The following is a 24,655-nucleotide window of genomic DNA, read 5'->3' on the forward strand; positions in this document are numbered from 1 at the left end:
GGAATTTTTTTAAAATGTAGCACTATTTAGTACTTACTTAAACAAGACCTTTTGCCAGCTGTGCTTGCACCACCTGAACACAAATTGCCTCCTCGATGAATCAATTCAAGTTCCAAATTGGTTCTGTAAGTAATGCATTATAATATAGCTCAGTCATTAGGCTGAAGAGATTCTTTTTAATTTGCTTTATCGACATGTCTGAATCAACCTAAACAATAAAGCTCTTCAACTTTATTATTGCAAAAACACAGTTTATACAATATCAGTAATAATATTTTATCTGATATTTAGAAATTAAAAAAAGTTTATCCATCCTTACTTGTATATTCATATTCATACCTGCAAAAAATTGCAAACATTACGGTTTAATTGTTGCAAAGTCCCAACTGTTGGCAAATGTTAAAAACTAGGCCTTAAGGAAAAAACCTGCAACATGTTTCATAAACCTGCATGAGAATCTGATCAAAGAATTTGTACTCCAACTGTCAGCCACTGGGTAGATGTTTACTGTCATATAAAACACAAGAGCATACCAATTTTTCTATCAGAGAAATGGTTATCATTCATTGGAACTTAGATGGTATCTGGAAATCAATATTAAGAAACAAAATCACTAATATTGAAGTGGCTATGAATAACATATAATTAACAGCAGTCTCTTTTATGGACTTCTAAAACTATTAATAAATTTTATTAAAATACATTGTGTGACTATTGACATGGTTAAACATCAGTACTGTTCATACAGATCTGAAATTGGAAGGTATTTAGTAATGATTAGCTTACAGAATAGCAATAATTAATAAATAGACACTTCAAAAATCAAACTAATGCAGAATCTAAAGATGTACTCAAAAACAGTAACAATAAAAGAACCAGTTATGCCAAAATAATAAAAAACTGAGATTATTTAAATATTTTACTTCAATAGTATGAATAAACTTAAACATATCTCTTTTTATAAACAAAACTGAATTAACTAGTTTATATCCAAGATATGCATTTGACACTAATAATGAGATATCCTTCCCTTAAAAAAAGGCAGTTTCAAGCTTACTTTTTTGCAAGTGAATTCAAGAAAGACTACTATCCTATTTCATTTAAAACAAACATTTTGAATTGGTTTGGTTGTATTTTGAACACAGAATGTTTTGAAATTATATTTTCATATATTTACTTATAAATGCAAACTGTTAAAAATATTAATATTCCTAAGTCTGTACATTTGCCACCCACTTCTAAAGGAATGTTTTAATCCTCTCTACTCAGGGGGGGGAAAAGCAATTTAACATTGATAATGTTCCTGCTCAGAGCTCCATCTGGTTGCTGCTGATAAGGGCATCTGTGTGACAAGGGAATTTTCCACCCTTCAGGCGATTTGCATTGCTCACTGAACTTCTAAAAACCTACCAGCGAGGAAGCAGGGACAAGGATTTCATATTAGTGGACAGAAAGCGAGCGGAGGCCAGCATGTGTTCCTTCATCAAGGGAATATAAATGAGATCAATACATTTTGTTTTCACAAATCTTCTGTTGCCTAATCTGTAGAAAAAAATTAATGGCTATATTCTCTTATAAAAACTAAGATTTCCTAGATAGCACTTTTAAGAGAGCTAACCAGAAATACGAACAATTCTTACAAATGAATGTCAGAACCAGAATGTCAACATTTATTTCACCATATTTGCAAAATTATTCATTAAAATATAAATATAAGAACAATTCTGTTTATTCAATCACCAGACATGAGACTTTAAAGGATGACAAACATATTATTAGGAATTTCATTTTAATGATGACTTGGGAAAAAAAGACTACTACATCTAATTATTTCAGATTATGGTTAGAAGATCTCCTACATAACGTTCCTTCTGAGATAAAAAACAAAAACTACCTAACCAAAGGGTTAATGTGCAATAATATCTAGGATTTTAATTTTTTCTTTTTTGAAGAAATGGGCTTTTGCTATGTTGCCCAGGCTGGATTTGAACTCCTGGGCTCAAGTGATCTTCCAGCCTCAGCCTCCAGAGTAGCTGGGACTACAGGCACATGCCACCACACCCAACAATATCTATGGTCCTAACCCTTAAGTTTTCCTTATTTCATTTATATCAAAATTGATCCTTTGAGACTTGCTAGAGTATATAACAAACAAATGGGTCATGTACCCCATGTCTATCTTGACTCACTGTTGAAGATCCCCATACAATATTCCCTAACATCACCCTCCTCAATGAATGATGCAAAAATAAAGATATGCTGGAAGTGGGAGTTTTCTGAGGTTTTTGTTCTTAAAGAAAAGTGGACTCTCCTATATTTTGTAAAACAAATACACTCAAATTAGTTTGAAATAAAAAAAGAAGAGAAAATCTCTACGTCTGAAAGAATGATGAGATAAGACTGCTTAAAGCCTATCATAGAGGCCACCTAGATATATATCCATATAAAAACCCCTCTAACTATTGCTTCAGCTTCTTTTTGCATGACCTAAGTCTGCTCTCCCCTCAACCCCTCTTTGGCGCTAACTTCTATTTTTATAGCTATAATTTAAAAAACAAATGTGTATATACACACAGAGAGACACTCAAACACACGTTAGTATAGTGCAAAGAGCAAAGGCTCTAGAACAAGATCTGGGTTAAAGGCCTGCCAGAGCCTACTACTTACTGGCTGAGCAAGTTACTCAATTTCTCCAAGAAAAACTTTATCTTTATCCATTCCACAGTCTATATTATCAAGATGCAGAAGCTTTCCTGGGACAGGAAAGAAGGACTTCTGCATACTTCATATTTCAATTTGCTCATTTTACCTTTCGAAGTTCTACAGCACCTTTTCTGTATGACATTTTAAAAATCAAATTATATTATGTTTTATACAGATTGATGTATATTAGTTTTATTTCTCCAACTAAACTGTAAATTCCTGGAGAGCAGAGACCATTTCATATATAGCTTTTAAATCCTCAATGGTACCTATCAAAGTGCTAAAAAGAAAAAAAAAATGATATGTAACCAGTCATAAGATTCTCTTTAGTCCCTGCAGTTTCTCTTCTTTCTTTTGCTGGCCTTCCATTCCCTTAAACCCAGCAGCGAACCAAAAAAATAAAAAATAAAAAAAACAAGGATCATTTTAGGAAACAATTTTTTCTTTTTAAAAGGATTCTTAATTTGGTATTTTAGTAAGCATTCCCCTTTGTTCTGAACACAATTGGTTTACAAAGTTTAGACCTACAATGTTTCATCATCTTTCCATTTCCATTTTCCTCACTATATACAGGCCCACTGCTACCTACCAGTACTGTAGGCTATACGTAACTTAGGGCCAAAAACCCTTAGAAAAAAAATCAGTTATTGAAATACATGTCATTCATTGTTTCAAGAATGAAATAATGAATTGGTATTGAAGTGAAGAAAGCTTTCTTCTCCAAAATTAACTTTCCATTTTTCATTTGAATGACTGATATTTGCCACAGAATGGAAATTTTGGAAATACATTAATACTTGAATGTAGTGATTTTGATTAATTTTGAAATTAATTTAATTTTAAAAAGATACTCCAACAGTTTCTTCTCTGCTGCCCTCAGAAAAACCTCCAAGGCTTTGCCATGCAAATAAAAGAAAAAAAGATATGTATTATCCTATCAAAAAAAAAGAACTCAAAAACCCAGCGAAATACTTTGTTTTTAAATATCAAAAATGTAAGCTCCCTGAAGAGCAAACAAAATTACTATTCAGCTGGGAGAAAATCAAGTCTGAGAAACTAGGGTTGTATTCCACTCAAAATACTAATGCTAAATACAAATAAACTTGCAAGTTCTAATGACTTATACATTTAAGAATCACTGCATTTAATTCAAAAGTTAAATAATTCAAAGTAAGTTTATGGCTAAATATTTTACTTAAATATTTAAATATTGCTAAATACTTTAATGCTCACCTTTTAGGAATATTTCCATAATCATAAGTATTTATGAAATCAGTTGTATGTTACGCATAAAATAAAGACCTTGTTTCCTATTTTGAGAAAATTACATCCCATTAAAATAGGATATAACATATTTTTCCTTCAATTCATGTTTTATTCATTTTTGAGTCACCTTGCTTTTTGTTTTCTTTTTAATAACTAAGTAAAACTTAGGGAATGCAACCTCACTGGGAGAACTAAATATCCTAGGTAATTCCAACCAAAGGATAATAAGGCTTTTTATAAGTTTTATTTACTTTCACTTTCAGAATTATTTTGCTGCTTTAGAGTTTATCATTAGGGATCAGAAAAGGATGAGAGGAGGGAGTATATTTTCTATTTCTCTACCTACATCCTTAATAAAACATTTCACATCTGTCCCTGCTTCTACTTCTCTATAAAACAGAAAAACCAAAACGTGTTGATCCAAAAGATCTCCCACAATCATTGCAAGTTGTATTCTATAAGTTATTTATATATTTAAATCAAGAAATGGGGATCTAAAACTTCCACTACATTATATTTAAATCAATTATTTGATTTATCATACTATAGGAAAATTCCATGTACAAATCATTTCCATTTCAATCAGAATTTTCTAAGGTTAACACTAATAAAATCAAAGGCATAAATACATGAGCAACATAAGTGTGTTTGTGTGTGTGTATATAAATACATAAAGCATGAATGAGTTTGGTCTATATTCAACCCAATCTTCTACAAGGCTATAACCACAATATTGTACAGAAGTTCTGTAAAATCTTGAAACTCTGGCAAAATTGAACTATATTTGGTTTTCACATAAAGAATCTTTTATTGCAAGAATGCAATAATTTGGTAACTCTCCAGAAATAAAACATTAAATTAACTGTCATGTCTTCCCCTAAAGCATTCTGGATAAACAAAATCAATAGCCTAAGAATATGCAGACTAGAAAGTTACCCTCCAATCCATCAGAAGCTTTTACATCAACCCATGTCCAGCACTTGCATTCTCAGACCAAGGACTAATGTTCCTTATCTTAAGGATAATTTGCTTGCTGCAAGTTTTCTAAGACTGGTTCCATTTTCCTGTGTTCTAAATGCTACATACATATAGTTCATTTATTCTTTTGTTACCCTCTGCTCCAGGAGTGGGGCAGGGAGAGCAGCCATGATGAACTGCATGCATAAGAGTGCCTATAAAGGCCAAACACAGGAGAAACAAGAGAAGGATAGTAACTGAAAAAACACTAACCCTTTTCTCAAAAGATCTTAATTCTAGTCCTACTCTGCCACTAACTTGCTGCATGACTTCAAGTCACATTATCTCTCTAAATCTTATCTATTACTGTACTACCCAGACAAACTATTATGAAGCATGCTTCCAGAGATACACAGGGGTCTATAATATCATTTCAATAGAATGTGTTTACAAGCTTCTAATTGTGTGTGCTTCTTCCCTATTCACTTCTTTTATGGTTCTCCATTTTCACTCGATTAAGTTCTCTAAAATTCCTATTTATAGCTATTCCTTAGGTATTGAACACAATCAGTTAGACTAATCTTTCCTAATTTGAAAGCTGAAAAACATTTCTGGTTTTTTTGAGACCCCTACTCAGTACAAATAGAGGCTTAGAACATGACTGATCTCTTGCTTCCTCTCCCATATCTGATTTTCTAAACTACTTGTAGTCTTCTAGGATATTACTAGATCTTTCACTAGTTTAAAACAAACAAAATAAATTCTTGTACTTCTTACAGTTCTTATTTTTCCATTAAATCAAAGTATTTAACATACTATAATGTTTTAGCTCTCAGTATTATCACTTTTGAGAAGTCTCCATAGGTAATACTCACCTGCTCTGAGGTACATATCTGTCCCAAAATATTAATAACATATTTTTCCCCACATGTCTTATAATGCTGAGTATAACACTGACCCAAATATTTCATTAAAATAAAAACTCTTTAGGAAATAAAGGAAAACTACACATTTATAGTCCTCCTAGGAGACACTAAAACAACCCATAATTTCAACCAATATGAAAACCATGCACTCTTTTCTTTAAATAAATGTAAACGGCAATAAATAAAAAAAAGACTTATTAAGCAATAAAACCAACTATTAATAAGTAAATACAAAAGTATATACTATATATACCTACCTAGCAACAGAGTACATAAAGAGAAAATCATTGTCTGGTGAGCCCGGGGTCTTGCTATAGTCTCTGTATTTCTTCTGAGTGGTATTTTTTATATCTTTCATTACAGATTCCATTTCTTTACTTAAGTTGGTTTCTGACTATAAAAAATAAAAACATACAAAGTTCATATTCATTTTAATAATTATCTAAAACTGGAATGTTTATCATATGAACATACTAGGATATTAAAGAAGTCAAAACAGATATAACATTAACTATCCACTATAAGCATACTTAGTATACAAAGATAAAACCAATCAAAAATACTCTCTCTTATAGAGTGGTATTTTATTCTAATTCTCTATTTTGATTGATAACACTATAATCCACCTATGAATTAACACACAAACTATTCTAAACCAGTGAGTGGATGTCATTAAAATAATATTTTAGAACAAAATTTCCATGTCTATAAAAACCCTGACTTTCATTTAAATTCATTTTTCAAAAAATAATATCAATGTCTCTTACTTTAAGTGTATCTTAAACACACAAAAATTTACATTTACAAAAGAAAAAAACACAATTCTAAAATTAGTCTTCACTCGAGAAAGGCAATTGCCAGGTAATCAATCTTTCTAGGTTTAAAGTATGCATTTCTGTTTTAAAAGTCAAATATTCATAGTTTTCATATATTTACTACATAAACCAGGTACAGCTGTCACTTCTCTAAGAGATCATATCATAAATGTATAATGAAGGTGAAAGTTTAATAATTTAAACCAAATAAATCCTGCTGGATGGGATAAAAGATGAGTTCACTTATACCCAATCCCACAGTAAAGTACAGTGACTTATGGTGAATGGTTCAATCAATTACACTATTTTATCTCTCTAAGACATACACACGCAGTAAATACACAAATGTGTGTATATGTGTGTAAATATATCTTAATCCTAATATACTTAATGGGTATATTTTTTAAATGATTAGATTGTGCTTTATATTGTAATATATATATACACATATATATCATGCAATGTGTGTTTGTTTTGCTTTGCTCTTAAATATTTCAACATTTTAAAAGAGCCTACCCATATCTAAACATATAGGAGTTCTTGATCTGGAACATGTATATTAAAACTATAACAATTTAGACTAAGGATATTGTCCTCAAGGTACAGGGCTGAAAAGAAAAGTATAGCCTTTGATAATGATCTGTTCTATTACTTTCACTTAAGCACAAACAGAAGAGAAAAACCTCTAAAAGCAATTTCTACTAAATGTATAAAAGTCCAGACAAATTTATAAACTGAATGAAAATGAAAGCAGAGTGGAATTAACCAGAGTATTTCTGCCTTACACTGATGCTTACTGGGAAAGCTCCTGGCCGTCCCTGAAGCTCCTCCACTTCCTTTATGAGATCTTGTATGTTTCTGTTGCTAGGACGTTGCCAAAGGTTATTTTCCACATTGCTTCCAGGATAACAAGGAAGAACACTATTAGCAAACTGCCTGCAGAGGGGACATGTGAATTCTCCTTTGTCCACTGAGAAGCCCTGAAGAACCTGATCATTCTAAAAGATGAAATAAACATACAGATGTATGATGCACACATTTAGAGAAAACAAAAATTACACTACCACATTTTATAGTAAAGTAACGAACCATACAAAAAAAGACATCCTTAATATATGTCATAAAGAAGTAAACAAAATCTCAAACCACTTAACTGTTGAAGCTTACCAAATCACTTCTTACATCATAGCAATTATGTAACACTTGCCCTTACCAATGAACTGCTTAAGTATCTCACTCTTCTCTCAGTATGAAACATTCAAATAATGATGCAATCAATCTGAAATGTGGATTTAAGATAAAAAATAACTCAAAAAGCAGGCCACATTAAAGTGGATCACCTTCCTCTTACCCCAGCTATGTTTTCTTAATCTTGGCTATTGAGCCAGTAAGTGACCAGGGGAAGGATTATCCCAGTGCTCATGTTCTTTGATGCAGGATAGATAGCTTTTGAGAGTAAATTAAGCCTAAAAAACTAACACTTCTAAGATGTCTAAGTGCTGAACATAACTGATTGTACAACTGATTTAGTGCTCATTTCACTATATCTTGCATCTCAAGTACTTTTACTAAAAGAACAGAATTCTATTTTTTACCTTTTAACATTAATTTTTTAAGTCCTTAAACATGTAACAACTTATCTTCTTCAAGTCTACAAGCACTTACTAAGCTCCTACTATGTGCCAAATGCTGTGCCAGGTGATGAAGAGTTAAGATACATTTTCTCTTCTTAAGGTACTTATAATTTAAAAACAAAATTAGACAAATAAATTATAATGTGATAAATACAACAGAAGATAAGGCTTCCCAGAGAAGGAGACTTGTGAGCTAAATTTTTAAGATATACATAAAGAGTGTACTAGAAGGTTAGAGCAAGGGTCCTGGTCATAGACGAACATTCTGTGATTAGCTTCCCAATAGCCTTAATTCCAAAGAATGCTATGTCCTCTTCCTTGTTGTAACTGAAACTAGGTTTTTTCCTGAAGCCTCCCCAGAAACCCTCTCAACTCATCCTCTGACATCCCTCACACCTCAGCATCCTCATCTCCAGTGCTGGCCCAAAATCACTACTCCTGCATTCTCTTGTCATTGTGGCTCATGTCATTTAGCAATACCATTCTTTTCCTTCCTTTTCACTGTCACCCACTGCCCTCAACCACTGAAGACTTTGGTACCTAGATTAGTTTTCCTCATCACTCCAAGTCCTGCCATCCTCCTACGCAACCTTCAGTGCATATGTGAACAATCTTATATTTAGTCCTTCAGCGCCCTGAACTCATCAGCTCCTTTGGCTTTGACCTCCACTCTACTCCAGCATCTGTTACCATGACCACACTCTTGTCCTGTAATGACCCAAAATTATTCCATATATGAAAATATTAAATTCAAACGTCTTATATTCTATCAACTCCTATCTCCCTTACTCCCTTCTTTTTCTCCCAGTTTATCAGGTCTTTTCTATACACTATGTCTACACACCATGATCTATTACTTCAAAAACTCTTGGCAATACTTCCTACTCCCCCTCCAAATGTACTTCCATCATTCATATCTAACAAAATCTTCATACAAAATTAACCCAATATATGTCTTCTCTAATTCTGCATTCAAACTGAGTGCTGTCAGAGAAAAATGAAATGCCTTCGTGCTGCAAACTGTTTCCAACCTCAAGTGGGCCCTGAATACTGTCTGATAATCTTTCTCCAACATCCTAGGAAGCACTTTCTCACTCAATTCCAAAATGGTTTTTCAAACCACCTCTTCCCTTGTCAAGTCCATCAAATACCCTACCCCTGCTCCCTTTACTCTAAGAGTATGAGGCTATTACCTCCTACTTTAGAGAGAAGAGCGCCATGGCAGCTCCTTCAGCGTCCTGCCTTTTCCTACTTATTTAAATCCCATCTATCCACTTTCTTCTTTTGACCCCCTTTGCTAATCTCTAACTAGCCTCCTAAACACGCCACTGCATGACCTAATGTGTATAATGTCTAACGTGAGACTTTGTTCCTTCCTCCCCCTCATGCTCCACCTACAGTCCCTCTTACCAAGTCCAGAAGACCATCCTTCTAAATATATTTCAAATATACAACCTCCTCCCCATCTCCACTGCCATGATTAAGTCCAAGCCACAATCACCTCTTACTTTCTAACCACATTCTTTATTACCCCTCTGTAATCCCTTCTCTACACAACTGTCACAATGACTTTTTTTAGACATGTCATATCTCTGCTTAAGAACCTTTAACAGCTTTATCTAAAGAATCTATATAAAGTCCAAGTTCTTTACACAGACCCCACAAGGCCCTTTACAATTTGACTCCTACTTACTTCTCCTGTCTCATCTCTCATCACTCAAGCACTTTACCCCATCAAATGTTCTGGGACCTGGCAGATGTTCCAATAAGACCCTGTGTATACCCCATAACATTTAGCACATATACTGCTACTGTTTATTTATTTGTCTACCTTACATAATACATAGTAAACTCCTTGAGCAAAGGAAGTATGCCTTATTCCCTGTTGTATCCCCAGTGACTATCACAGTATCTGGACACCGCAGACTCTGAATAAATATTTGTTGAATGAATGGTTGAATACACGGATATGAAAATGCATAATGTGCTTAAGGAACTATTAATTAGCTTATTAATGATGAATTGATGGACGATAAAGCTAAAGCAACAGGCAAGCCCAGATTATGGAGTACCTGAATGCCATTCAGAGAAGACTGAACTTGATCCTAGCAGGAAGAAGCCAGCAAAGAATTTTTAAGCCAACTGCGCGTGTCATCAGATTTACATTTTACAAAGATAATGTAGTGAATAAATTAGACTTGGAGTGAGGAAATCAATAAGAAAGCAATGCCAATAGCCAAAATGAGGGTTGAAGGCATACACAAACAAGTAGCAATGGGAATAATGAAGGTAGAATAAAGTCAAGTGAGATTTAGAAGGCAGAATCAATAGAATTTTGGTAAGCAACTGAATGTGAGATAAGGAATAGGAAAGAAAAAAGAGAAATTTACTCCTTCTGAGTTAGGAATCTGGGAATATAGGAGACCATGCTTTACAAAGTTGAGCTGAAGGAGAAAGAGAAGACTTCTGCTACAGGGAAATGCAAAGTCAAGGGAAGGACACTGAATGCGAGAGACCGGAGTAGCTTTACAAGCTGAGAAGAAACAGAGGAGGCAGAAAACTGAAGATATACACAAAAAAGAGGTTATCTACTGATGGATCGAGGCCCCTGAAGTGTTGGGTAGAAAGGAATACTAGAGCACAGAGAGAAAAATTATTCCTGAACAGAAGAAGGAATATAGTACTACCTGAAAGAGTAGAAAAGAAAGGATTAATTGGGATGTGGAAATCATTTATCAGGGAACAGAAAAACAAGCTGGGAAGCTAAGGGAGTATATGACAGGAGATACTGTTTTCTTGGTGACTTGGGAAGAGACAGAATCTGGTAAGAGGAAAGGGATCTTGGGGTTTAGCGGAAGAGTCTAGGATAGAACAAGCAAAGATGTGGAATAGCTGCTGAGGAGAACAGAAGAGGGAAGTGATCAAATACAGGTAAATGAATTGATAGGTAATATTTACAGCCCAAGAACCTAGTCTAAGTCACTGTTATAGGAAATCACAAATTTGTGATGATAACAGTTCATTTGGTTTTATGATTTTTCCAGCAAGGCTAGCTGCCTAGGTCTAAAACCAAAGGAGGTAGATTAAATGAGACTGATAGTAAGAGTAGAATGGGCATAGTACAGGAAATTGAGGCTAGGAAAGAGCTAATATGCTAGGAAACAAGCAAAGGGGTTAAAGGACTAGAGATCTAGAGATCCTGATGCCAGAGGCAAAACCCATTAATGAGAGTGAAAATAAGAGAATGTGAAGAATAATCACATAATAAGATGATACGGTAGGTTATTAAAGCTTAATATTTTAGAGTTAGAGTAGTAAAATCTAAACCACAGCTATGGAATTCAGTTGCTAACGTGAAGTAAAACAATGGAAATCCCTTAAGTTGAAGAGAAACAGTGAGGCTGTATAATTCATATGGTGATCAAAATCACTCAACATAATGAGCTAGAATTGGAATGAATATATTTAAAAAGATTAATTCCTGGAAAGATAGATACTACTTAAAAATTTTTTCAGTCAACTTACCCGTAATGATTCCATGTAAGATTTATGACAATCTATATGTAATGTGTGGCCACAGGTTTGTACATAAACACCTCCTTCCCAGCCAATTGATACTGCTAACAGACACGAACTCTTCAAAAACAAAAGATAAATACATTTAATTTTAAAGAAGTATAAACATATTTAAATATATCCATATGAACCTCTACATGATTTCATATTGTTATATTAATGTGGAGTTTCCATTTTTGTGATATAAATAAACACCCAGCTAGACAGCCCTAATAAGGCAGTATCTTTAAAATTGAAACACCATAAAGTTTTAGCTCCCAAATATCTATGCTTATAATGAAAGAAAATAAATATTATGAACTAGCATTTCGTCACACCATAAAATATAAGCTCTCAATATTATACTAGAGTCTATGTAAACTATGCTGTTGTTGATTATTTTACCTGTTCCATATGGTACTTAATCCTCTGTGATATATGACATTAACAACTTCCTTCCTAAAATGCTTACTTCCCTCTTGGTTTTCCTATCTCTGTTTTTCTTAGGCCTCCTTCCCAGACTCTTCTTTCTTCACCTGCCTCTTCAATGTTTATATTCCTCAAAGTTCTACTCTCAGTGCTACTCTCTTCTCATTAAAACTACTCTCTCTAGGGATTTAATTAGCTATCTCAACTACTCTGCAAGCCTGGATCTCTCGCATAACTGTTTTATAACAAGTACTCAGCTGCCACCAGAAATCTCCAGTTTAATGTTCCTCAGGTAACATAAAATCAATGTGTCAAAAACTTGTCATCTTCTCCATGAATCTTTTTCTTCCTCTTGGTTTAAAAATTCCACAATCTATTTAGACAATAAGTAAGAGTCATTCTATATCACACCCTTACCTTTAAACCATAATCTTAGTTCCCAAACCATATGGATTCTATCTCCTAAATAACTCGTGATTTTTGACCTCTGCTCTTTATTCCCTCTATAACATTCAAGTTTATGTTGCCTGGAGTGGGGAGAAGGGTTCTTAAACAGTTTCTTAACTGGTCTCCTTTACTACAATTTCTTCTCTCCATGATGTACCTATCTAGTCAAAAGAACAACCCAAAACACATGCCTCAATATTTACAAGGGTTTAATATAATATATAATAAAGAAGGGACTCAGACTATGTAAACAAACGACATACCCTTTTGGAATTTGTTTTAAAAGTTAATTGTTTTCATCTCCCCTTTCTCTTCCATCTTCTGCTGTTCTTTCTGTGCTAATTCCTCCCTCTCAACCTATACATAGGTGTAGACTTTTCCTCCTAAAATCTTTCTTGGAATTTTCATCATTTGGCTTCTATCAAACGTTATTTAGACCTGACCTTGAATTCACCCTCTAGAATCTATAGTAAATAGATGGGCAGGCCAGAGCAATATGAGGCACAAGATCTAACATGAGTGACAGAAGATGATGAAATACTTGAGAGCCATCAAATAAAAATGTTCTTACATGCTTAAAAACCTGATAAACCTTTAACTTTTATGTTGCAACGAAATTTATACATTATAATGTAAGATGACCAAATAATCTTTAAATGATAGCAAATGAAGTTCCAATATGAAATCAAGACTCTCCATGAGTATCTGAAAGTTTAAAATACTGTATTACACAGTGCGAAATGACTGTCCAGCAGATTTGAAGATGTGCAACAGCACAAATCAAATATTCACAGCAACTGAGCAAGCTTCTACTGTTATAAATCAGAAAAACAACAGGACACCTGCTCATTTCTGTTTTATGTTTTGGAGCTGCTTGAAACAGAAGCAGATTTTGGTGTTAGATCGTTTCTAGAATGGTTGGTAGTCAGTTAATAAACAAGCTGCTATCTCTGGCACTGTACTATAAAATGTAATTAACCTTTATTTTTAATAAAAGCAGTTAGCTTTTAAAACTGAACATCATGTTATTTGTCTACTGTTAGATATTTTATTTGAGTTTGCTAGAGTCTAAAAATGCAGTAAAATACTTACTAATATGAGACTAATTTTTTAGGGAAACTTCAATGAGGTGCCCACTCACCACTGTGCTAAGTGCTTAACACTGAATCTTTATAATCTCAATATTCATTAAAACCCACACACATATACATTTAAGAAAGATTAATAAAAACAACTAAGATAATTATTTATCTAATTTTTGATGAATCAGTGAATGATGGTGATAGTAGTCGTGGTGGGTTAAATCAAGGAATAAACATTTGCAAGGTGAAATCTGTAAGGAACACCCACCACTATACGGTTCGAAAACAAACAGTAACAAATATGCAGGCTCGCTTTCGTACCAGATTGCTTATTGTCAGGCATTTCTATGATTATCATATACTTTAAGAATTTTTATTTTATAATAATTATATTCATTAATTTGTTCATTTTTCAACCCACTTATTCAAGTTCAGGGTCACAGATGGCCAGAGACTATCCCAGCAGCTCAAGGTGCAAGGTGCGAACTAACCCCGGACAGGATACCATTCCATTGCAGGGTGCACTCAAACACACACACCCACACTCACTTATATGGGGACAATTTAGACATGTCAGTTAACCTAACGTGAACATCTTTGAGATGTGGGAGGAAACCAGCGTACCCAAAGAAAACCCACCCAGATATGGGGAGAACCAGCAAACTCCATATAGACAGTGGCCCTAGTCCAGAATTGATTTTTTTTGCCCGACGTTATTAACAAAACAATACCAAAGTATACAACATTATTCGAGGATCTGCTGTACTCATCATTCCACTGAACTGAATATGTACACCACATAATAAACAACATTTAAAACAAAGGTTTCACATTTATTACCTGAAATTTTTATTTATTAACAGTTTTCCATTTCTTTACTATGCACATATTAATTTTTTTTCTAATAAGCTTCCAGATTTAAAACAAGAATGCCATTTTGGTAGAAGAAAAACATAAAACTCAGGAGGGAAGTAACCATCAACTTTGCAGACAAAAATACTATTTGACAAAGACAGTACTTACATCCTTAAAATAACGCTGTAATAATGAAAGCCTCACATCATGAACCGCTGCACATGTATCCCAAGGGTAAATCTGCTCCTCTTCAGTGATTGGCAACTTTTTTGGCTCAACATTGTCACGGCACTGCCCCAAAACTACATTAACAACGGAAGTAAAAGCTCATTAAAAAACCAAACTTAACCATCACAGACTTGACTCACCAAGAAAAGCTGAGTTATTTACCACAAGCTACACTAACATTTTAGTGTTAGACTATTTTTAAACATCCCTCAAAAAAGTGGTATTCTAGTTTTCTTCTGCAGAGTAAAGCTTCAAATATGCCAATATTCACTTTTAAAAATAACACTAAAATATGAGTATGGACTCATCATGATGGATGGATAGATGGATGGATGGTTTCCTAAATCTATTCACTGAAAAAGCTTAGAAGTTACAACCCCCCCAGTATCAACAAACTTCATTTCTAAATATATTATTTTTCAGTAAAAGGAAGCAGAAATCTTTGGAGAAATAGCTGAGTCTCAGGTTAGGGAAAAGTGCAAGGGGAGCCTGGAATTGTGTGTGACAAAGAGCAAGGAAGTGTTCAAACATTGAGGAGGCAATCACAAGGACCTGAAGGAGTTTTGACTGGGCAAATTTGAGAAAATTTGAATATCGGAAAGAATAATGATTGTAACAGATAATACACTCATTGATTCAAGCAAGGAACATCAAATAAAGGGACAGTAGGGTAAATGGGTAGACTCTCAATGCGTTCTCCTATAGATTACTTACCACCTTAACCAAGTGATCAAACTTGCCATCACCAATAATGGGACAATTTAACAAAATGAGTCTCTTAATGTGATGTCACAGGAAGGAACATTACCTATTAATATCCTTGCCAAAAATGTTTAACTTGAATCTAACAATAAGAAACTGATCACGTGAATCCAGATTCTGAGACATTCTATGGAACAACAGACCCCAGACTCTTTGAAATTATATAAAGGGACTAGAGAAACTGTTCTAAATTAAAGGAGACTAACAAGAAACTAAAACTTAACAACTAAAAGCAATACATAATCTTTGACTGGATCCTAGATCAAGAAAAATCTGGAAAAAATTTTAAAAAAAGAAAAGAAATATCTACTATAAAAATATTACTGACTCTCGCCACAAAAAAAATAAGTGAGGTGATTAAATATGTTAATTAGCTTGACTTACTCATTCCACAATGTATATACATCAAAACATCACATTGTACCCCATAAATATAGACAATTGTTATTTGTCAAATAAATAAAATACATAAAATTATTAATAATTGGGAGAATTCAAATACAGTCAGAATATTAGATGTTATTAATATTAAATTTCTTGGGTATGCTAATGGTTCCATAGTTATGTAAACGAATATCCTCATAGGAGATATATATGGAACTATTTAGGGATAAAATGTCATAATGTCTACATGGGAAGAACTGCTCTTAGGAAAGGGAATATGAGGTGCATTGCTTTGGGTCTTATGTTTTGGAGGGATTTATAGCAGCAGCAAAAGAAGTGAGAAACAGAAGCAGGTGAATGCTAGTAGCTAAAATATAATTATCATGCTGTATAATCCCCTTAACATGCTGCTGCATTCAGTTTTCTAGAATTTTCTTAAGGATTTTAGCATCTATATTCATAAGGGATATTAGTGTATCATATTCTTTTCTTGTGATATCTCTATCTGGCTTTGGTATCCAGGTAATGCTAGCCTTATACAATGATTTAGGGAGCATACCCTCCTTTGTTGTTTGGATGAGTTTGAGAAGTATTGGTGTTAATTCTTTTTTTTTTTTTTTTTTTTTGAGACAGAGTCTCACTTTGTTGCCCAGGCTAGAGTGAGTGCCGTGGCATCATCCTAGCTCACAGCAACCTCAGACTCCTCGGCTTAAGCGATCCTACTGCCTCAGCCTCCCGAGTAGCTGGGACTACAGGCATGCGCCACTATGCCCGGCTAATTTTTTCTATATCTATTTTTAGTTGGCCAGATAATTTCTTTCTATTTTTAGTAGAGACGGGGGGGGGGGGGTCTCACTCTTGCTCAGGCTGGTCTCGAACTCCTGACCTCGAGCAATCCACCCGCCTCGGCCTCCCAAAGTGCTAGGATTACAGGCCTGAGCCACCGCGCCCGGTCTGGTGTTAATTCTTTAAATGATTCATAGAATTCACCTGTGAAGCCATCTGCTCCTGCAATTTCCTTTGTTGAGAGGTTTCTTATTACTGATTCAATCTCTTATTATAAATAGGTTCAAATTTTCTATTTCTTCTTCAGCCAATTTTTGGTAGTTTGTGTGTTTCTAGGAAATCATCCATTTAATCTAGGTCATCTAATTTTTGGCATAAAATATTCACAGTATTCTCTTATAATCTTTTTATTTCTATAAGGTCTATAGTAATGTCCCCGCCTTCATTTCCGGTTTTAGCTATTTGCATTATCTCTTTTTTCCTTGGTCAATCTAGCTAAAGGTTTTGTCATTTTTGTTGATATTTTCAAGGAACCAACTTTTGGTTTTGCTGATTCTTTTTTATCTCTGCTCCAATCTGTATTATTTCTTTCCTTCTTCAAGCTTTAGGTTTAGCTTGTTCTTTTTGTAGTTCCTTAAAGTCTAAAGTTAGGTTATTGATTTGGAAATCTTCTTTTTAATGTACAAATTTACAGCTGTAAATTTCCCTCCTTTCACAGCATTCTATAGGCTTTGGTAATGTGTTTTCATTTTCATTTATCTCCAAGTATTTTCTAATTTCACTTGTGATTTATTCTTTGACATTGGTCTTTTATGAGTATGTTGTTTAATTTCCACATACTTGTGAGTTTTCCAGTTTCCCTTCTGCTGTTGATTTCTAGATTCATCCCATTGTGGCAGAGAAGATTTTTTGGATAATTTCAATCTTTTAAAAAAAAATTCTATTAGATCACAGAGAAAAGATAGAAACAAACTCCATTCCCCCCACATTTTGACCTTCAGTTGTCTAAATTTATGTATTTTTATATTACCTATCTTTTAACAAGTTGCTGTAGCTATTATTGTTTTTGATAGATTTGTCTTTTGGGCTTCATACTATAGTCATGAGTGGATTGCACACCACAATTACAGTATTAGACTATTCTAGGTTTGTCTGTGTACTTAATTTTATCAGTGGGTTTTATATTTTCAAATGTTTTTCTTAAAATTTTTTGCACAGGGTGTTCTTTTCTTTCAGACTGAGGAGCTCCTTTAACATTTCTTATAAGATGCATCTGGTGGTGGTTGGCGGTACATTCTCTCAGCTTTTATTTGTATGTGGAAGACAATCTCTCCTTCATTTTTGAAGACAGTATTCTTGGATGATATTTTTTTTTTCTTTTAGCACTTTGAAAATGTTGTTCCACTCCCTCCCCTGGCCTACATGGTTTGCATTGAGAAGTCTGTTGCCACATGAATTGGAGCTCCATTATATGTTATTTGCTTCTTTTCTCTTGTTGTTTTTAGGATTTTCTCTTTGTCCTTGACCTTTGAGACTTTACTGATCATACGGGTCAGAGCAGTCTTATTTGGGTCAAATCTGTTTGGTGTTCTCTAATCTTCCTGTACCTAGATATTCATATCTTTCTCAAGTGTTGGAAAGTTTTCTGGGTTTAGGGTTTTTCCTCTTTTAATAAACTTTCTATGCCTTGCTATTGCTCAACACCCTCTTAAACACCAACAATTCTTAGATTTGGTCTTCTGAGGTAATTTTTTATATCCTATAGGTGATCTTCATTGATTTTCACTTTTTTCTTATCTGACCTTATGTTTTCAAATATTTCGTCTCTGAGCTCAATGACTCTTTCCTCTGCTTGATCCATTCTTCTGTTGAGAGCCTCTAAAGAATTTTCAGTTCAGTGAATGTATTTCTCAGTTCTAAGATTTGTTTCATTTTTTCAATCTTTGTTAAATTTCTCTGATAAATTTCTGAATTGTTTTTCTGTGTGATCTTGGAGATCACTGAGTTTCCTTATAAGTACTATTCTGAATTCTTGGTCAGGGGTTCCCATATTGCTGTCTCATTAGTGTCGGTGACTGGTTCCTTGCTTTGCCATTTTGGGGAAATCATGGTTCCCTGTTTGCTGTTGTTTCTTGTGACTGTACATCTATGTCTTTGAATGGAAGGTTTAGTATTTATTCTAGTGTTCTCTGGCTTGTTTGGGGTTTTATTGAATATATTTACTTAGAGGTTCTTCATTAATAGGTCACTGCCTCCTTTTCAGGCTCCAGGTGGCAACTTAAGCTCAGGTTCAGTTCACCTCAGCTCCAGTAAACAATGACATGGGGGAGCTTCCAAAGGGGAATCCCAGCAGTGTGGGAAGGCTGGCTAGGGCGTTGTGCCTAGGGGACCTATGGGACAAAGCTCCTCAAGTGTGGTGCTGCTGAACAGCCACTCTGATTTGGCATCTCCTTTAACTAAGTTACAGAGCAGAGTTTCCGGAGATAGGGATGGTAGTTCCACCTCCCACCTTTGTCTCTGCCTGTCCTCAGAGATATTTCTCCCTTCACACACTTGCAATGCTTCCCATGCGTTAAGGCAAGGATAGGTCTGTTGCCAGGGAATCCAACATGGTGGGGAAGCTGGTTGTCCACCTCAATCCCAATTTTTCCAGTGTAGAAACAGTGAGTTGGAAAATTTTCCATACACTTGGTGCCCAGCCGAATGGGTGGAGGGGCATCACAGATATGAAAATCCAATTAATTCTCTTACTGTCTGCTCAGATGTTTCTACTTCTCTTTGGCCCCAGGAACCATCTCATCTTAATATCTGAATTCTAGGATATTTCTGTTGATAATCTTGCCACTATGTATTTGTTTTTGTTTTTCTGTTGGGGGAGTGGAGCCAGCTTGCTTCAACACCATTCTTCTGGAACCTTAAGTCCCAATGGGTCTATCTGGTTTCTTCTCTTGTAAAAATTTTTAATTTAAAGTCTATTTTGTCTCATATTGATATAGCCATCCCAGCTCTTTTTTTGGTTACTATTTGTATGGAATATCTTCCTATCCTTTCCCTTTCAACTTATTTGTGTCTTTAGATCTAAAGTGAGTCTCTTATAGACAGTATATAGTTGGATCACTTCTTTTTATCCATTCTGTCAATCTCTGCCATTTACTTGGGCAATTTAATACATTTATATTTCCAGTAATTACTGGGGTTTTTTGTAATTTTTTTTTTTTGAGACAGAGTCTCACTCTGTTGCCCAGGCGAGTGCCATGGCCCTCAGCCTAGCTCATAGCAACCTCAAACTCCTGGGCTGAAGTGATTCTCCTGGCTCAGCTTTCCGAGTAGCTGGGACTACAGGCATGCATTACCATGCATGGCTAATTTTTTCTATTTTTAGTAGAGACAGGGTCTTGCTCTTGCTCAGGCTGGTCTCGAACTCCAGAGCTCTAGCTATCCTTTCACCTTGGCCTCCCAGAGTGCTATGATTACAGGCATGAGCCACTGCACCTGGTCTCCCAGTAATTACTGTTAAGGAAGAATTTAATTCTACCATTTTGCTATGTGTTTTCTATATGTTCCTTCTTCATCCATTGCTGCCTTCTTTTGTAATGAATTGAATTTTATAGCATACCATTTGGATTCCCTTCTCATTTCTTTTATTTGCATGTGTATGTGTTTGTGTGTGAGTTTTTTTCATAGTTGTTACTCCCAGGATAACAATTATTAGCAAATTCACTTTATAACAGTCAAGTTTGAATTAATATCTACTTAGTTTCAATAATATAGAAAAATTCTTTTCCTTTATAATTCCATTACCCCCACCCTGTGCTTTGTTTTTATCTCAATGTCTGCACTTGTCTATAGATAATAACATTAATATTTGGTTTAAAAATTTATACCTGTAGTTCTTTCCAGATTTCTTTTTTTTTTTTTTTGAGACAGAGTCTCGCTTTGTTGCCTGGGCTAGAGCGAGTGCCGTGGCATCAGCCTAGCTCACAGCAACCTCAAACTCCTCGGCTTAAGCGATCCTACTGCCTCAGCCTCCCGAGTAGCTGGGACTACAGGCATGTGCCACCATGCCCGGCTAATGTTTTCTATATATATGTTTAGTTGGCCAGATAATTTCTTTCTATTTTTAGTAGAGACGGGGTCTCGCTCAGGCTGGTCTCGAACTCCTGACCTCGAGCGATCCACCCGCCTCGGCCTCCCAGAGTGCTAGGATTACAGGCGTGAGCCACTGTGCCCGGCCTACTTTCTTCTTTATTACATATTATTTTTAAAGCACTATGAAGACTTTAACTGGACTTTCTGAAGCTTTGCAAAGATTGTGGGGATCAGTGAAATGGAGAGAGAACATAATATTGTATTATTCTCCTATAGAGAACTGAAGCTCCCCAAATCAGTACTGTTTACAGCAGGCATTCTGAGCAATGGCAAAACAACATATAAATCAATATCTTTACATGCAGATAAAATTTCTATAAAGGCCCTTAACTTAAGCAGTTTTTGAAGGGTTTCTAATCAAAAGTCTATAATTCAGTACAAGTCAAATATTAGAATAAGGGGAGAAAGTATGGGATTTTTCTTTAATGCATGGTTTTAAGAACAAGCCAGTAACAAAACAGTGGATACTAACAAGATCTAGAGCAATAAGCAGAACTGTCATCCAGATTTTAGTCTCTAAATATCATTTCCCACTAAATGGAAATAATACTTCTTAGCGAAATGGCTGATTTCAGGGCTGGAAATATATAAGATGAATTTAGTAGAACTTGCCATATCAGTAAATGTAGGAAGTTTCAAGGCTACTATACTAGTTTTGTTTCATAAAAACTCAGGAGACAACTTGAAGTAGCAGCTCTCACTGAACAAAGACGGAAAAATGTGAGCATCAACAAGAGATTAACTGCAACAGATTTCATAATGATACATAAAACTAATTAATTATCTTTAGAAAAGGATTTTCAAAAACCCACTACCTCAATACTTTGACCACTCATAAATAAAAGGAAAGACTACACTATTTATCCTGCCTTTCCTGTACAATTTGTGCCTCAAAGTAACCAAAAATAGTTAATGAGGTGAAATTTCTTTTATAGAAGTATTTCAGCTAACAAAGAAAACATGAAAGAGATTTGTAATTCCTAATGAACTGATGGATCTAGGAAATAATCATCCTTTGCTACTAACATCACAAACAGAAAATAGAGGGAACAGAGGAACACATTAAATTTCACAGGGATACATTCATAAAAATCCAAACTGCTCTTCAATGTTCCAATTTCTTAAAAAAGCATAATGCATGGGAAGAAACAGTGGAGGGGGAGGGAGAGATGACAGGGGAACCTATCAATTTAAGGACCACAAGAGGACCCTATGACTATAAATAAATTAATTAAACAAATAAGATACAATAGGAGGATTTTAAACACTGACTCAATATTTGATGATATTCAGGAATTAATTTATTTAGGAGTGACTACGGTTATGTTTAAGAAACTATACCTTTCTTTTTAACAGAAACACTGAAATACTTATGGATGAAATGATGTCTGAAATCTGCTTCAACATAATTCTAGGAGGTGGAAACAAATGAAATAAGATTAGCCACAAATTAATCACTGTTAAAGATGGAATGGGACATGGTGGTTCATTTTACTATAATTGTCTCTTTAATATATGGTTAAAATTTTCTATATTCAAATCTCAAAATAAGAAGGCAAAAGTAAAGAGAGATAAAGGGGGAAAGTGTCAATGGGTAGACGAAGCTCAGAAGGAAAGAGCCAGAGATTTCACCTGCTATAGTTCCCAGTTACAATTACTCTTGAGATTTAATATTCTTTTTTTTATTAAAAAAAAATTTCAGCCATCTTCTACTACACATTCTGTGTTTCATATTCTTTAATATTAGTTTCTTATTTTTTTTCTATCTCTAAAGGATAAGACAACTATAGTATAGTGGAATTATCTAGTATTAATTGGTTTAGCTAGTGTAAAAAATTGTTAAAAAGGGATTAAATGAAGTAACAAATCATAGAAACTTTTAAATATAATAAAATAATGAACAAATAAAAGCTTAAAACAAGAACATAAGTTTCATTATGGCACGGATTTTGTTTTATGTGATTTCTTACTAGAACAGTGCCTGGTATCTAGGTGCTCAATAAATATTTGTGAAATAAATTAACGAATAAAACAATAAGTTGAATATTATATAGTACTTGGTGAAGAAGTCAAAAGCCAACTGGCAATAATCTAATACACTTCTCTAAGAATAGTAGGGGAAAAAAAGTAGCTGTAGTCAATACTCCCACACATTTCCTTTTTAGTAGGCATTTCTGGTTTTGACAGCTCTACCCCAATGTCCCACTCAATCAGGATTTTCCAGCTCCATTTGATTTTTAGGCAAGAAGAGTAACAAGAGCGAGACCCCGTCTCTACTAAAAATGGAAAGAAATTAGCCAAACAACTAAAATATATACAAAAAAAAAAAATTAGCCGGGCATGGTGGCGCATGCCTGTAGTCCCAGCTACTCGGGAGGCTGAGGCAGAAGGATCACCTGAGCCCAGGAGTTTGAGGTTGCTGTGAGCTAGGCTGACATCACGGCACTCTAGCCCGGGCAACAGAGTGAGACTCTGTCTGGAAAAAAAAAAAAAAAAAGAAATAAGGGCAGAGCTGCCTGAGTATACCTATGTAAAGTAGTTAAAATATTTAAACTGACAATACTTATGGGCTTAAGAAGCTTACAGATTTTAGAACAATTAAATTACCAAGAATGAACTCAGTTATTGGCCACCTAGCAAAGGTGATAAACGATCATACTTTAAAGAAAAAACTGAGTAACCACATAACCATATAGTGAGATCTCTCTTTAGGGGCTTCTTCCAACACTCATCGCCAGAAAAGTGAGATAAAACCAGATAAAGAAAAATCTTTGGTATTTGGATCTAAATCAATCCTTGCTATAAAGATTTACAGTTATACCTAGACAAAGATATAACTTTCATTTAATACAAATGCTTATTAATCTGTTGCATATAATTTGGCTCAAAAATGTTCCTATGGAAAAATTATTTTACCTGAGGATGCTTGTAACAGTACAACCAATCCTGTAGGTCGGTCTTCAGAAGAAGGGCCACTCTGTCCACAAATAACACAGTCATATACTGCCTCAGAAACTTGTGGTTCTGCTGTGGCGATTTCCATAGGTATATCATTCTCAGGAGAATCTGAGGGGAAAAAGTTACATCTCTTAATTTCCACAGAGAAAAATCTCTCTTTAATAAAAATGTATGGAAAAAACAACACATTCAAATAATTTTCAGCTTCAATATCAATAAAGTATACAGTAATAAAACTATGGAAAAAATTACCTTACTCAGTAAAATGTTTACTCAAAGTTAGATAAAACATGCAACGACTTTATATAATGAAAGATATTAAATAATATATGGTTAAATACACTTTTAATACTGTGTCATTCACATATAAAATTGATACCAAAAGTACAGAAAGAAGCAAAGACATTTGTATGAAAAAAGAAAATTTTTTAAAGTAACATTTTAATAAAACAACAGGAGGTTGTTTGTTTTAATTTTCTTTGAGGGACCTGAGAGGAGAAATTTACGATAGTATGATAGCTTTAGAAAATGGTAGTATTTACTAGAAGATAAAAGAGGGAAAAACTATATCTTCCTTATTTTTAATTCTAGTGATTATATTTCAGAAATAATAGTTAACAATGTTTATTTATACAAGGAAATCATGTAGAAATGATCATGTTATATACTAATAAAGCAGAACTATTATAGAAAATAACAGTAATCCTCTGGTGATACAA

General features: G+C 34.4%; 1 protein-coding gene across 2 annotated transcripts in view; it reads right to left on the reverse strand.

Annotated features, from left to right (window-relative positions):
• Positions 1–24,655, reverse strand: part of UBR3 (ubiquitin protein ligase E3 component n-recognin 3) — a 183,142-nt gene that overhangs the window by 42,012 nt on the left and 116,475 nt on the right. The window contains exons 25-30 of one of the 2 annotated variants that reach the window (XM_045558723.1): positions 23,895–24,044; positions 14,838–14,971; positions 11,827–11,937; positions 7,465–7,665; positions 6,110–6,246; positions 38–123 (exon numbers count right to left, since the gene is read on the reverse strand). In XM_045558723.1, the coding sequence (XP_045414679.1) occupies positions 38–123; positions 6,110–6,246; positions 7,465–7,665; positions 11,827–11,937; positions 14,838–14,971; positions 23,895–24,044 (819 nt within the window). Of the gene's footprint in view, positions 1–37; positions 124–6,109; positions 6,247–7,452; positions 7,666–11,826; positions 11,938–14,837; positions 14,972–23,894; positions 24,045–24,655 lie in introns of both variants that reach the window. The other variant, XM_045558722.1, reaches the window with a different exon arrangement.

This window comes from Lemur catta, chromosome 8 (genome assembly GCF_020740605.2).
Source record: "Lemur catta isolate mLemCat1 chromosome 8, mLemCat1.pri, whole genome shotgun sequence".
In the NCBI taxonomy this organism is placed as follows: Eukaryota; Metazoa; Chordata; class Mammalia; order Primates; family Lemuridae; genus Lemur; species Lemur catta.